The following is a 13,616-nucleotide window of genomic DNA, read 5'->3' on the forward strand; positions in this document are numbered from 1 at the left end:
ACTACTGCAAATGAACCAAGCTGAGAGCCAAAGTATAAATGCAACCTAAGTTAGTTTTAAATCTTTTCAATACATATCTGCACGGGCACCATTTTAAATTCTAGGCTGCTAGAACAGTAATTCAGGACAATTAATCACTGCAAGTGACAAGGATGAATACTTAGAGAAGTTCTAACAGAACTTTTGCAGTGTTCACTTACAGAACTAATTCTTTTAAGAATTAGAAAACAAGATCCAGTTGATATAACAACATAAAAGGAGAAGCTCCTCTCGTGCTCGGAGAACAGCTGCAACATTTTTTCTCATCTGCCTTTTCCTGCAGCTCTGCTCCCTAAGCCACACTGCCTCAGTGAACAACTAACAAAGGAAATGTTAATATTCAGCCTAAAATCAAGGACATATTAATCCTTTAAAATTATTTTTCAAGATTTTATAGAAATTTCTTTGAAAATACTTTATTTTGTAGTGCAATATTTGGATGAAAAATAAGACAAAAGGTATTCTTAAATGCAGCAATGCCATTTTATGTTTATTTGCTGAGGGGGGCATTGCAAAGGGAGATCTTCAGCAGATCTTGTTAACAAGTGCTGCTCTTCATCTGGAATTTCCTTTACTCCTCCATTTACTGTCCACCTATGTATTCAATCCTTCACTCTACAAATTACAGCTGCAATTGTAAATTAAACATTGATACATAAGTACATATTAGAGTATTTTTAAGAGAGTCAAAGACAACTTGTGGACTGTTTAGTGAAATTCCACTCTTATCAAAACACTACACTAGTGAAAGCAGTGGAAATATTTTATTGTGGGATTGTTATGCCAATGCTTCTCATTATACCTTTTGAAGTCAGGCTTCGTTTTCACTGAAGTATAAAAATTATAATTGAAAAAGAAAGATAAGCTTTGAAAAGGGAATCATACAATGAAATAGTGATGCAGAGCAATTCTTAAAAAAGAGATCTAAGCTCTGCTGACTATCAGGACCACGCTCTTGAGGTCAGGAGGGTGATTAAGGGCTTTGCTAAATATAGTCTTAAAATATGCCTTCAGAATCTATTCATAAGAAAGCTTGATTGCTTATGATGTCTATTACTCTCTATTCTTAGTGGAAATGAAGACTGCTTTTTGCATTGTATATTATTATAATCATAATACTTAGCATATTGTGTATTACTATAATCACAACATGAATGCCTAAAACTAACCTAGGTTTCTTTATCCTTCTCTAAAGGAGATTAGTTTTAAATCCATCCTTCTCTTTATGACAATCAGAATTGCAATTTTGTGTTAAAAAATAAGAACTTTCAGTATTTAGAAAAAACACTTTATAACAGTATCAGTCTTCAGGGAGTGTGAGGCAGATGTACATAATTCAGGCACACAACAAAGTCAATACATATAAAGACCTGGTATTAACTACACAGACCTACTCTATTCTAAAACTCATCCATACATACTAAACTGCACACAATTCTGCATCAACTAGGCAATAAATATATTATTTTTATTAAATCAAAACATGTAATTGTCCATTCCAATTCTACATTTTTTAAAAACAAAAGCTGGATTCAATACTACTGTGAGATACTACACATATTTAAAAGAATACCAGGCAAAGAAGGATAGACACTAGAAAACATGTTTTCTAAAATTCACAGAGTGTGAACTGAATTCAAACCATGTGAACACACAAATTAACTAACCAGGAATATTCCACAATAATTAATCAAAACTTCATTGCACTTGTAAAGAATGAAGTAATTTGTTAGCTCTTAATTGGAAAAAATAAAAAGGACTCTGAGAAACTGTATTATTTTATTGGTATACTTAAAATCATTGAACACTGCATGACACAGCATTTGTAAGATGGGCAGTAACGAAAAAAAAACATTTTGCGATATAATGAATTCACTATTTATAAGGAAATATTTTTCACTCCAAACATAAAGCTAAGTAACTGACATAGAGGATTTATTTGCACAATTAATTCCTAATTACAAAATTCAGATCTGAGATTAAGCCAGTGAAGTACAACAATCCCCTTTTATACTGCAGCAAATTTTATAAACAGAAGTAATTTTTGCTTTCAAATTTTGAATCACTACCCAAAATAAATAAATGTTTCATTTTGTCTCAAATGCTCTAACATTCTTCTTTAAACCTTTTTTTTTTTTCAAATTTTACGTTTTTTCCACTCTGGCTTGTCTGTTTCATCATCTTCTGGTTCCACTTCTGCAAAAACTGTTTTTGGCTGTGTTCTAGAAAACATTAAAAAGATTAAAATAGTGGTCAGACTACAATACTTCATCGGAAACTTCATTAGACAGGCACTAGACACAAAAAAGATATGTATATATATATATATAAAAATATACACACAGATATATACTTTATAAAAGAGCATTCTAGACTCACCCATTTTTTATTTTTGACATTAACATATCAACTAACCTCCTGAGAACTGAAGAAACCTGCAGCTCACAGGCGAACAAGCATAACAAACACACATATTTTGCAAGTATTATTTCCTCATCAGCTCACAATCATTATCTTTATTCCATGAATAAAATTAAGATAGAAGCGAGAAAAAATTACTTTTAATTCAATGCTAGAAACCTGGAGCCACTGGTCTCCTCATTCCATGACTTTTTAAAAAGAAACCTCCATTTTGATACACTGTAGCACGACAGCAGCCAGTAAGTGAAAACAGAACAGCTAAGCCAGGTTTCTGGCTAAGTCTATGCATGAAAAAAGCAGCTTTCCCTCCAGAGTCTTTATCCAGCACTACTGTGACATAAAAAAACCTAATGATCTTCATATGACAACACAGTGTATCCTACAGTCAAGCTTGATGGTATCAATTCCTCCACTGTTTACTTGTATTTTAAATACCACTTAAACTTTATAAAAATAATTATTGATTACTTTTTAAACGAACACGGTATCAAGTAGCAATTCAATAAACTGTTTGGACATTCAGTTCCCCTGTTTTACACTTTAGTCACTGCAGGGTCCCCTCTTCCAGCTTAATTCTCAGCACAATCACTGCAGAGCTGAACCTCCTAGATTACCAACGCTGGCTGTGCTCAACTTCTCGTTAAAACAGACATGACAAAGCATAAAACACAGCCAAGGCAGTCATCATCTCATTAATGTATTAATTAATGTTTTTACAGCAGTCTAAGGGTGTGAAATGCCATTATTATAACAACTATAAAAAACCCTACAAAATGCAAAAATCTTAACAATATTGTGTCTGCCTTACATAACACAATAGGCATAATTCAATGCTGCCTCTGCCTTCGAAGAGTAATAGCAAGCAATCACCTATTAAAGACCAAGATTCTCCACTTCTTAAATATGTGGCACAAACAGATTTAAATTCACTTAAACTAGTCAAAGACAGCTCCCCTTAAATACAGGATCTTTCTATTGGCCTGCCTTCTCCTCCATCCTCCAACCTTGCCATGGAGATAAGGAACACACTAAGATGTCCCAGAGATGGCCCTACTGCTGAACTCTCACTGGCACATGGTCCCTGGGTGCAGGCTGAAGGTTCCAGTACCTCCAAGCAGACCTTGTACCCAGATGAGGACCTATACTACGGAAGTTAGAGGAGTCATTTTACCGTCCATGGAAATCATGACTAAGATTAAAAAATATTTTCCAATTAAAATATTTCCTTAGAAAATAGTTACATAAACTCTACCTAACCCATCACTGAAGAAGGATTTTTTTTAAAAAAGGGGAAAAAAAAAATCAACATTCAATCCAAAACAGACACCAGGGATGAAGGTTTTATTGGCTGAAACATCGAATTTTGTTAGTTACTGAAGAAGAAGAATGCATGGAATCTTCTTCTCCTTTTTTCAGAACATACTGACAGAAGTTTATTGAGTCCATTTTGACACTGTACCTTCCTTTTAATACAACATATGAAAGGTATCTAAATAGGATCACATCACTACTGAGATGTTCATTAGTAAAGTGCAACTAATCAAGTGCAAATTATCATTTCTGACCATAAACCCGCAACTGTCATAATTTGGACAGAAATTTCCAGCTTAGAAGAATGAATAAGTTCGTGAAACAAGCATCTATGTTTTTTCCAGCATAGGAGTGGCACACAAAAAAAGTCAGAAACTTCAGCTAATCTAAGTGTGCTACTGAGTGCAGCAAAACTGGGGGTGAGGGGAGAAGGAAAAAAACCCCCGTAGCCTAATCTAGCACTATCCAGCTAAAGCAATAACATAAAGAGGAAATCAAGTCTGCTTGTTACCTCACTTTTTTAAAATTACCATGAAATAGCTGTAGCCTCAGCTTGGCTGAAATGTAAACTGTTCCACCTCCAGAAGCTATGCAGCCATAGCTAGGGCACCTAGGGTGATTCATATGTCTGACCATTTTATAACACTGTTTTTGTTATTGCCCTATCAGTAGTGATCATTTAATTTAGTTTTTGTTATTACCTTATCAGTAGTGATCATTTAATTTAATTTAAACACAAATTTTTCTGCTTAGTAACTGCACTAGAGGTTGCTAGCATAGTGGGAGTTTGCTGTATGATTAATATTTATACAAAAATTATCAAAACAAGTTTACTACTTAGAAGTATTTTTATTTCTGAAGGCTAAACAATACATGTGGAAAGCTGTGTTCTTTTCCCCATCAAATTTCTCAATTTTATTTACTCTTGACTTAAGGGGTTGATTTCAGTTCGTTAAGGATCTGCTTGGCAGATTCCATGGGAGACTGTTGTGGAGGGCAAAGGGGCCCAAGGATCTTTGAGGGCAGTCTCCTAAAAACAGATTATATTTCATATGCAGAAAGCAAAGCTTGGCAGTAGCTTTGTATGGATGCATATGGACCTGACCAAGATAAAGTGTGAACCCCAAAAAGGAAGAACACAGACAAAGGAAGCAGGGGCAACCTTAGTCAAGAGGAACAGAGGCATTACGTGAATGTGTAGGAACAGAGTTGGGAGAGCCAAAGCTCAGCAGGAATTGAAACAGAAAAGAAATGTGAAAGGTAACACTAAGGGCTTTTACAGCTACACTGACAGTCAAAGAAATGCTAAGGAAAATGTTCTTGATGGAGCAGATAAACCACTAACACAGCATATAGAAAAGGTCAAGACACCCAAGGCTCCATTTTGGCTCCATTTTCCCTGAGGTCTGTCCTCATGTCTCCAAGGACCTCCACATTACCAGCAGAATCTTTGTTAGGGAGTGAGACATTACCAAGAGGATGGTAGAGAGTATGTAGCTCATTGGACATGCAAAAATCCATGCTTTCAGATGGGGTGGATCCACAGGTAACCAGGGAGCTGGCCCATGTCATTGCAAGGGTACTCTCTCATCTCCCAGATAGCATGGTGACCGGGAGAGGGTCTCAAGGACTAGAAAAGGCAATCACCATCATCTTTGTGAAGGGCAAAAGGAGGAATTGAGGAACTACTTAACCTTATTTCCTAGGAAGGCTATTGAACAAATCCCCATGACAGGCATTTCCAGGTACATGAAGGTGGAAAGGAACAGCCATCATGGATTTAGCAAGGGCATAGCGCCTCTGCCAACCAGATTGCTATAACAGGTTGCCCAGAGAGGTGTTGTAGGATCTCCATCCTTGAGGACACTCAACCTCAGCTAGACAAGCCCCTGAACAACCTGAATATAATTGGATTTGAGCAGCCTCATCTAAGTGAACATGCCTTAAGCAGCAGCTTGGATTAAATGACCTCAGGCATTCCCTTCCTATCTGAATTATTCTGTGATCCTGTGTTTCCACATGACTGTCAGCGGAAACCAGTATCTCATACGCCGAAAAATGCATTCCTATTGTGGGTTACAGCAACAAGCTGCAAACAAAAATGGGAAAGCAAACTAGAATGATTTATTTATACTATCTGCTTCTCTTTTATTTCAGTGGTTTTCAGCATATTCAGACATGCAGACCCCTAGAAAATTTCCAGAGGCCATGTAGACTGCTTTAGAGTCACCATAATCCCTCTAGTTATGGGTTGTTTTTCTTTGTTGCCTTTCAGGGATCCAATAAAAGTAGCTCATTGACATCTGAGGATCATAGACTAGCAGATAAATAATACTGCTCCAGCTAAACCAGCTGGAGATGACAACTGCATATCACAACATGTGACTCATGTCGAAGTAACTTTTGAAATTTGTGTTTATATTGCACTGAAACAAAGAAAAAAGACTTTAAAGCATGCTTGGAAACAAGAATCATGTAATAAAGGCTACTTCGAAACTGAAAAGTTAAGGTTTTCAGCATCAGGCTCTTTCTTTATTCTCTACCCCACCAACCACTCTGACTCTACTCTGAATCTCAGGGACCTACCTCTCAAAATTACCAATTTACAAAAATATATTTAGGGTAAATACATGAACATATGCCAACAAGGTCACTGTTACAAAACATTCTGTTCAGTTCTGATTTTTCAAATGAAGATACTTGAGAAACTACATGACTAACACTTCACACACTGGTACTGCCCTTGAGAAAAACTTCAGTGAACACAGCACAGCTACCGACTGTTGCTTCAAGTCATTCCTTTTTGCCTGGGGCAAGCAGCAATGACAAAGACTGCAAAACAGGGGCAAAATTCACTGAACTGAAAGGTATTTTCAAGAATTCTGGTTTACCTTGGTGAGGAGGGAAATTTCACCCTCATCTTCCCTCTGGTACGAAAGAGAGCTGCATCTGGGCCTGATTAGGCACTCAGTTACAATGCTTAGTAATTCCTGCTGATGCTTCAGAGGGACATCTGAAGTCATTATAGTATATCTGTACAGCTGTGTTAAAACAAACAGCTCACAAAGAATGTAATTTTCAAACATTTACAACTGATGCCTCAAGTTCCTTTCCTGTAGTTCTTTACTTGAAATCTTCAATCTGTCCTTCCTTTCCTTTCACTCCACTGGAATGGTTCTTGCCAAGGTTTCTAACAAGCTTTTTCCTGAGAAATCTCAGGATCTTTTCTTTATCCTCATCCATTATGACTTTTCTGCTGTGTTGATCATATCTTATCTGACACTTTATTCACACTGGGCTTCTGTGACATGTCATCTGATTAAGCATGTACTTCTTATCATCCCCAGTATCCTTTTCAGCAGCATCTGGTTTTTTCACCCATCCTTCTGCCTCTTACGTACTTCCCCCTCCTTTCTGGCTCAAATGTCAGGAGAAATGGAAAGGTCATGCTAATGATAACAAGCTTGAAAGAATTTTCAAGTGATAAATAATGCAAATGGCTATTTGGCTTCAAGAATAAGTCAGGCACCTTTAACTCAAAAAAAAAAAGGATGCATTTTTACATAGAGTGCATAAACTAACAGTAGAAGTCATGTATTTCTTGTAAGATTTATTGAAGTAAAAATCATAGAATCATAGAATGCTTTCTGTTGGAAAGGAACATAAAGATCATCTTGTTCCAAACCCCCTGCCATGGGCAGGGGCACCTTCCACTAGACCAGGTTGCTCAGGGCCTCATCCAAGCTGAACACAAACAGAGATGGGATATACTTCTCTGGGCAACCTGCTCCAGTGCCTCACTGCCCTATGAGAAAAGAATTTCTTCCTAACACCTAAACTAAATCTCTCCTCTTTTGGTTTAAAGCCATTACCCCTTATGCTATCACTATCTGCCTGCATAAAAAGTCACTTTCCCTCATATACAATTAAAAAAGCATTAAATCAGTTATCTTTTTCAAAATGACCTAAGCACTACGGATCAGGACCAAATGAACTCTAACCCAGTCATTTTATTCCCAGTTATGAAAACTGATTAACCAAAAAAATGAGCATTTCTTAATCTTCTTGGTCTAAAATTATTTAGTAACTATCACTGGAAAAAATTAAGTAACTATAGTTTCCTCTGACATCTTCTGAAGAAGGAGAATGAAGAACATTATGTGAATAATCATTCGTTAGACAACACGAGACCAAAAGCATTGTCAAACAAAAGATATATCAAGTGGATAGTTTTATACCATGTTTAAGTGAAAATTTACTACAAGAAATGTGGAAAAACTGGTAGCAGAAGAATAAAGTAGTAAAAGAATAAACATCATTTAAAAAAATGAAACATGCTGGATGTATGGTTTTTAGGCCTTAAGACAGTATGTAATTTTAAGAATTTCACCTTTCTTAACCTTACAGTAAATCTTATGCTATAGCTAAAGCAGCTATCCAGTATACAAACCAGTATTACGTGATAATTTATATCAATTATCTGCAATTTGCATATTTTATGAAATATAAATCTGTAAGTACAACTGTAAGATGCATTATATACAGGTTAAACATACATGCTCCATAGAGATATAATTATCACAACTTTCTGTGGCTGATAATATAGACCCCCATTTCTGAAATTTAAGAACATAACACAATAATAAAGTTTCTGCATTTCAGTTTCTTAGCCAATAATAACAACAATAATAATAATAATAAAGATAATTTTTAAAATGCTGTTTGCATAGAGCACATATTAAAGTCAAGCTTTTAAAGCAAGGATGATGGCAGCTTTACTAGCATGAGATTTATCAGCTGACAAAATCATGAAGGCAGCATGCTGCTGGCTGCAGTCCAATTCCCCCACATACATATCACCGTCTGGTGTGTAAGTTAATAGCAGTCTGGACTTGCATCCTGCCCACTTCTCAGCCAGCTCTCTTCTTCCCCTGCAGCCACATCTTTAACAAGGAACTGTAATGAGATCTGGCCACCTGACACAGTAAGACTCCTGTAACACAGCTTTGTTTTAAAACTTTCATGTCTACTACACTGCAGGTGTCAGGGATGAAACTTAATATGCAATCAACGAAGTTACTAAGATACTGAGGTATCTATCTACCTAATGGAATGTGTGATTTACTTTTGAGCATGGATACCTCAAATAAAACCAGATGCCTACACATTCCAAGTATATTTCATCTCTAGCAAACATGAACTCTCAAACAATTAAAAATCAATATTTAGCATATTCATTACAAAAACTGCTAGAGAATTAGGCTTTCCAATATCCCTTCTTTGGTACCAAGAGTGCACTGGTTTGATGTACAACATCAAATGCCATACTTATCCATTACCAGCATGCCATACTTATTAACTATTCAGCCAAAGCCAGGCTGGCTCACTGACATTCTCAAGCTGCTCTGGAACAGCGATTTAGTTGTTTTTGTGAACATGTGGACCAAGTCAGAAAGCAAGTGTCACTATTAGAAATAAGCTATGATTCTTAATATATTTCAAGTTTCTGGAAAGAGGTGGTGATTGTTTCACTGCAGAGCTAAACATCAATAAAGAAAGTAGTCAGTAAAGTACTAGCGCATGTACAGCCTTGGAGATAGAACACTGGGCTGCAAAAAACAAAAACAATTCATTACTGGCAGACTGTTCTGTGAAGACTATTTCATGTCTTCAAAATGTTTTCCTTAGGCATTTTGAAAACACTACTTGACAGAATATTTTGTGCAAAAAACCCATCAATGATAATAAAATATGACAATGCCAGTAATTTTTAAAGTGGTACTTTCTGTTCAGTAGTATGAAACGCATTCATTTAGCACTTATATTGGTATTACTGTGAATGTATTTATTTAATTGTTTGAAATATATTTATTTCTAGGAAAAAAAACCCTTTGGCAGAAAGCATTCTAGAAGCATATTGCACAATTTTCATTGTAACACATACATACAAATACCACATTCACACATACCATTTAAATTGAGTAAATCACCATCTGTGGGATTACCAAGATATTACTACAAAAATCTTGATGAAGCTCTTTAACTTATGTAACTGAAAACTTAGTTCTTTATGCTGAATTTTTGGTAGGAGATTTTATTGGTGCAATTTTTAATATTGCTGTACCCTTAAAATTTGGTAATTCAAGCAGTTACGTGGGTCCTCATGTAGGAAACTTTCAGCTAAAACTTACGAGAGCTAAGAAAGCATCTAGAATATGCTGTCATAACACCAAATACTTATTCTGAAGGTCTAACCTAAGAATCAGTCAGAACTAGAGGGCATACTGGAAAATCATCCCATTATGTCAATGCAACAGTACTCTATTAATACTGCAATTTCAAATATTGATTAGAAGATTCTAAACTCTAATAACTTAGAAAGCTTTAAAATAACTTTCTAGCACTGAAAGGTACATTTTAAAAATGGAAATGTGAAATTTCAGTAACTTAACCTCCTGTAAACTCTCATCTTCATAGAAGTGTATGGTATACTCTTGGTTTACGTATTTGTGGCAGCAATCCAAAAAAGGCAAAGTATACCACTAAAAGCATCTCTTCTATTTTTACTGAACTCCCACTGGCCTCCACAAATATTACTTGTGTTTTAAATTGTTTCCTTACTTAGCATATGCCGGAGCAACCCAGTATGGATTCTCCTCCGCTTCCTTTGCGTGACGTAAAATAGCCTCTCGAGGGTTGCTATCATCTGTCTTATCCAGTGCAATATTCTTGACTATATATGATGACAGGGTGACTCCATGGGTTCCAACACGCCCACCCCGACCTGAAGCAAAAGGAGAAAAATACTTAAGAAATATGAAATGTCTGTAACAGTGGTCTGGTACAAAGAAGTTATTTAGTACTACAGGAGGAGTCTAATTTAGAGCTGCGTTCACGCAAGTGATTATGCTATACTCTGATTACATAACTCAGAGTAAGTCACTGTGATTATTAATTTTTTGCAGGCTAGCACCCCAATCATAGACATCAATGTCTTACGGTGCTGTACACTGCCCATACATCTATAGGGTAAAGTCACCACCCAAAAAGGTTTGCACACAAACTGAAAAGGATTGCAGAACCAAGGCATGATGTCCCTTTGGCATACAACAACCTGAAATGATTATGCCTAGATTACCTGCTCCTGCTACTGGAGGTTCAGGTTTGTGAGACTTCAGGGGGTCCAGCCTGTCCTTCTCCAGCTGTTTCCTGGTGCTTCGCTGTCGTGGCTCACGGAACATTGGAAGTGCATGGGCTGAAGGGTCACAGTTTGGAGAAAAAAAAAATGTTAGAAATTCCATTTCCTTTTTAAGGTTTTAAATACAAAGACTTGGATTCTTTCTTGCAATGGAAAAGGTGACAGGAGCAACCTCCCAGTTCTTCCATATACAAACAGTGGTCTATTGAGGTGTACTTTGGAGGGTTTCTTTCTGCTGAATTTTTCAAATATGAAAGCAGTCAGATAGCAGGGTTCTTTCAGGGTTCTCTCATCTGAAATACTGTATGCACAGCTTATGCATATTTAATTCATTCCTCTGTCATTCAGTTCTCAACATTAGCATTGTGACCAACCAGTTGCTTTTTTCTGAACTTTTATGTTTCTACAGCTTTCTTATATTCTAAGAACATGACAAAGCTCTTGATACATTCTTAGATCTGAAACAGCGTGGGGTGGAAAACACTCAATGACTCCAAATGTAACTTTATGCATATTAAAGTCACAATCACGTTCCTTCTTAAATTATAAGATTAATCACCACTGGAAAAATACTCATAACTGAGACAATTCAGCTAAATTGTCAGGACTGAAAACTTACTTTTCCTCATAAACATGTTACAGCACCTTCAATCACAGTAATGCCTTAGGTCCACTCAGACAAGAAACTCGTTTGTCAGCAACAAAGAAGTATCACATTGAGGGACATGGTTTTCTTCATGTAATGTTTTGCTCTCATTCAGATGTGCTCACTGCTGCTGTTTCCCAAAATGTGGGAAACTGTGTAGGGGTCAAACAATCCAACAAAGACTAAAAATAACCAAAAAATCTTAAATTTAGGAACCTCATCTCTATATTGAATAAAAAAACCAGAAGGCAGCATTCAGGGACCTGAATCAGTTCGAGTTTTCAGCTTTTTTCTGTAAGCCTGCTTAACTTATTAGACTGAGCAAAGTCACAGCCAGGTGACACAGCAGCAAACTCTTGGAAACAAATGTTTAGGCTTTATTTTGCAGATTTCATGAAGTATGAAATGCCTGGGACAATATCTGGCAACCACTAAGCTTGGTCAGTTTCCATAGAGCATCTCAGGTGACTAATGCACAGAACCAAGTTTTTGCCATTTGTGGAGTCCAGGCTGCCCAAGGGAAACCCAAGCTGTGTATTCCTGTGTGTCAAAAGTGACACTTAATCCCTTGAAACAACATTGCTGCATTTTAAGTAGCCATTACAGGCAATTCTGATATTAAAGAGCAACTAAAGTCTAAAGAAAAAAGAGAAAAAAAAAAGATGAGGAGAAGGGAAAAAGGGATTGGTTCACATTGCAAAAGCACTTCAGAGATCTTTAGTTCTTCCCAGTTCTATTTCTAAACTTAAAAGACAGACATCTAACCTCTTAAAAGCTTCCAAAATATGCAACAAACTTAAAAATTTGCTAAGCAAATCCTTAAAACGTTTTTCTACATTGCTTTATATGAAAGCATCCTTATTTAGTTTCGAAATTACGTGGAAAAACCAGTTCAACAGCTAGAACTCAGTCATAAAATCATGAATATTTGCATAATTTGGACCTGTATCATTCAGTGACATCTATAAATGCCATTGAACACACAAGTTCCATTGGATTTTTAGCAGAAATTTTTTTTAAAAGTCACAGAAGTTCTTTACGGTGTAGACACAATGCACACAAAATGTTACAATCAAGGATGTTGTAAGGATGGATTGAGAAGAGCACCCAAAGAAGAAAAAAATCCCTGATCTTTGGCAGCTGCTACTTACTTTAGCCCAAAAACTGGAGCTGGACATCTGCAGCAGTGGAGTAGGTTGGAGACAGCTGCAGCTGGAAAGTACCTGAGATGCGAACCCAGAACCAGAGTGCCTTGATATGGGTCTAGTTACCAAGACTGCCCAAACTTTCTCATTCTAAAGCTTCTTTTTGTTTATTATTGTTTTTGTTTTACAGAAATGGTTTTAGTATTTGTAAAACCAAGACTACTAGAAATCAGAGCTGAATACAAACACCATGGAGCTGGAAAAGGATGAAGAGAAGCAAGACAACACAACTGCGTGACTGTTCTCATTCCACATGAGAAAACACTATGTTGGGTAATGCTAATGGGGAGGGCCAAAATCTCTCAGTCAATCCCCTCATCCCATCGTAAAATTTGTTCTTGGGGTAGATCACTAAACAGTTTACATTAACGACGACAACTCCTCCCTATTCATCAGTGAGTCTTAATATGAATACAAGGTCTTAAAAACTCAGAGGCTAGAGATAGTTAAGCTATTCAAAACCATATAAAACTCTGGGTAAGTTAAAAATTTTTAAAAATCCTTTGAATTCGTACAAGACCTATCTCTCAAGTCTCTGATTTTGTCACTGGTACTGCCAGTGTTCTCCAAGTGGCAAAACTCTTCCTAAATCTGTCTACACTCCACAATTTAGTCATTCAAAACTGAAGACTTGAGAAAGTTCTGAAATTTTTGAGGCTTTTGGGTGCACCACAATCTAGAAATCAACCACTAACAAAGTTACAGAGCATACAGAATACATATGTATATACCTTTCCGGTTGTGCAAGGCTACAAAAAATTTGCATGAAGCACCAGCATCTCATACTGATGATCAA

The 13,616-nt window shown here is 36.5% G+C and overlaps 1 protein-coding gene across 1 annotated transcript in view; it reads right to left on the reverse strand.

The window, feature by feature from the left end:
- Positions 1 to 1,486: 1,486 nt before the first annotated feature.
- WDR70 (WD repeat domain 70) overlaps positions 1,487 to 13,616 on the reverse strand; it is a 129,899-nt gene continuing 117,769 nt past the window's right edge. The window contains exons 16-18 of the mRNA XM_027634628.1: positions 10,910 to 11,026; positions 10,393 to 10,555; positions 1,487 to 2,261 (exon numbers count right to left, since the gene is read on the reverse strand). Of these exons, the coding sequence (XP_027490429.1) occupies positions 2,177 to 2,261; positions 10,393 to 10,555; positions 10,910 to 11,026 (365 nt within the window). The 3' untranslated portion in view covers positions 1,487 to 2,176. The remainder of the gene's footprint in view (positions 2,262 to 10,392; positions 10,556 to 10,909; positions 11,027 to 13,616) is intronic.

This window comes from Corapipo altera, unplaced genomic scaffold (assembly GCF_003945725.1).
Source record: "Corapipo altera isolate COAL_440 unplaced genomic scaffold, ASM394572v1 61411, whole genome shotgun sequence".
NCBI lineage: Eukaryota > Metazoa > Chordata > Aves > Passeriformes > Pipridae > Corapipo > Corapipo altera.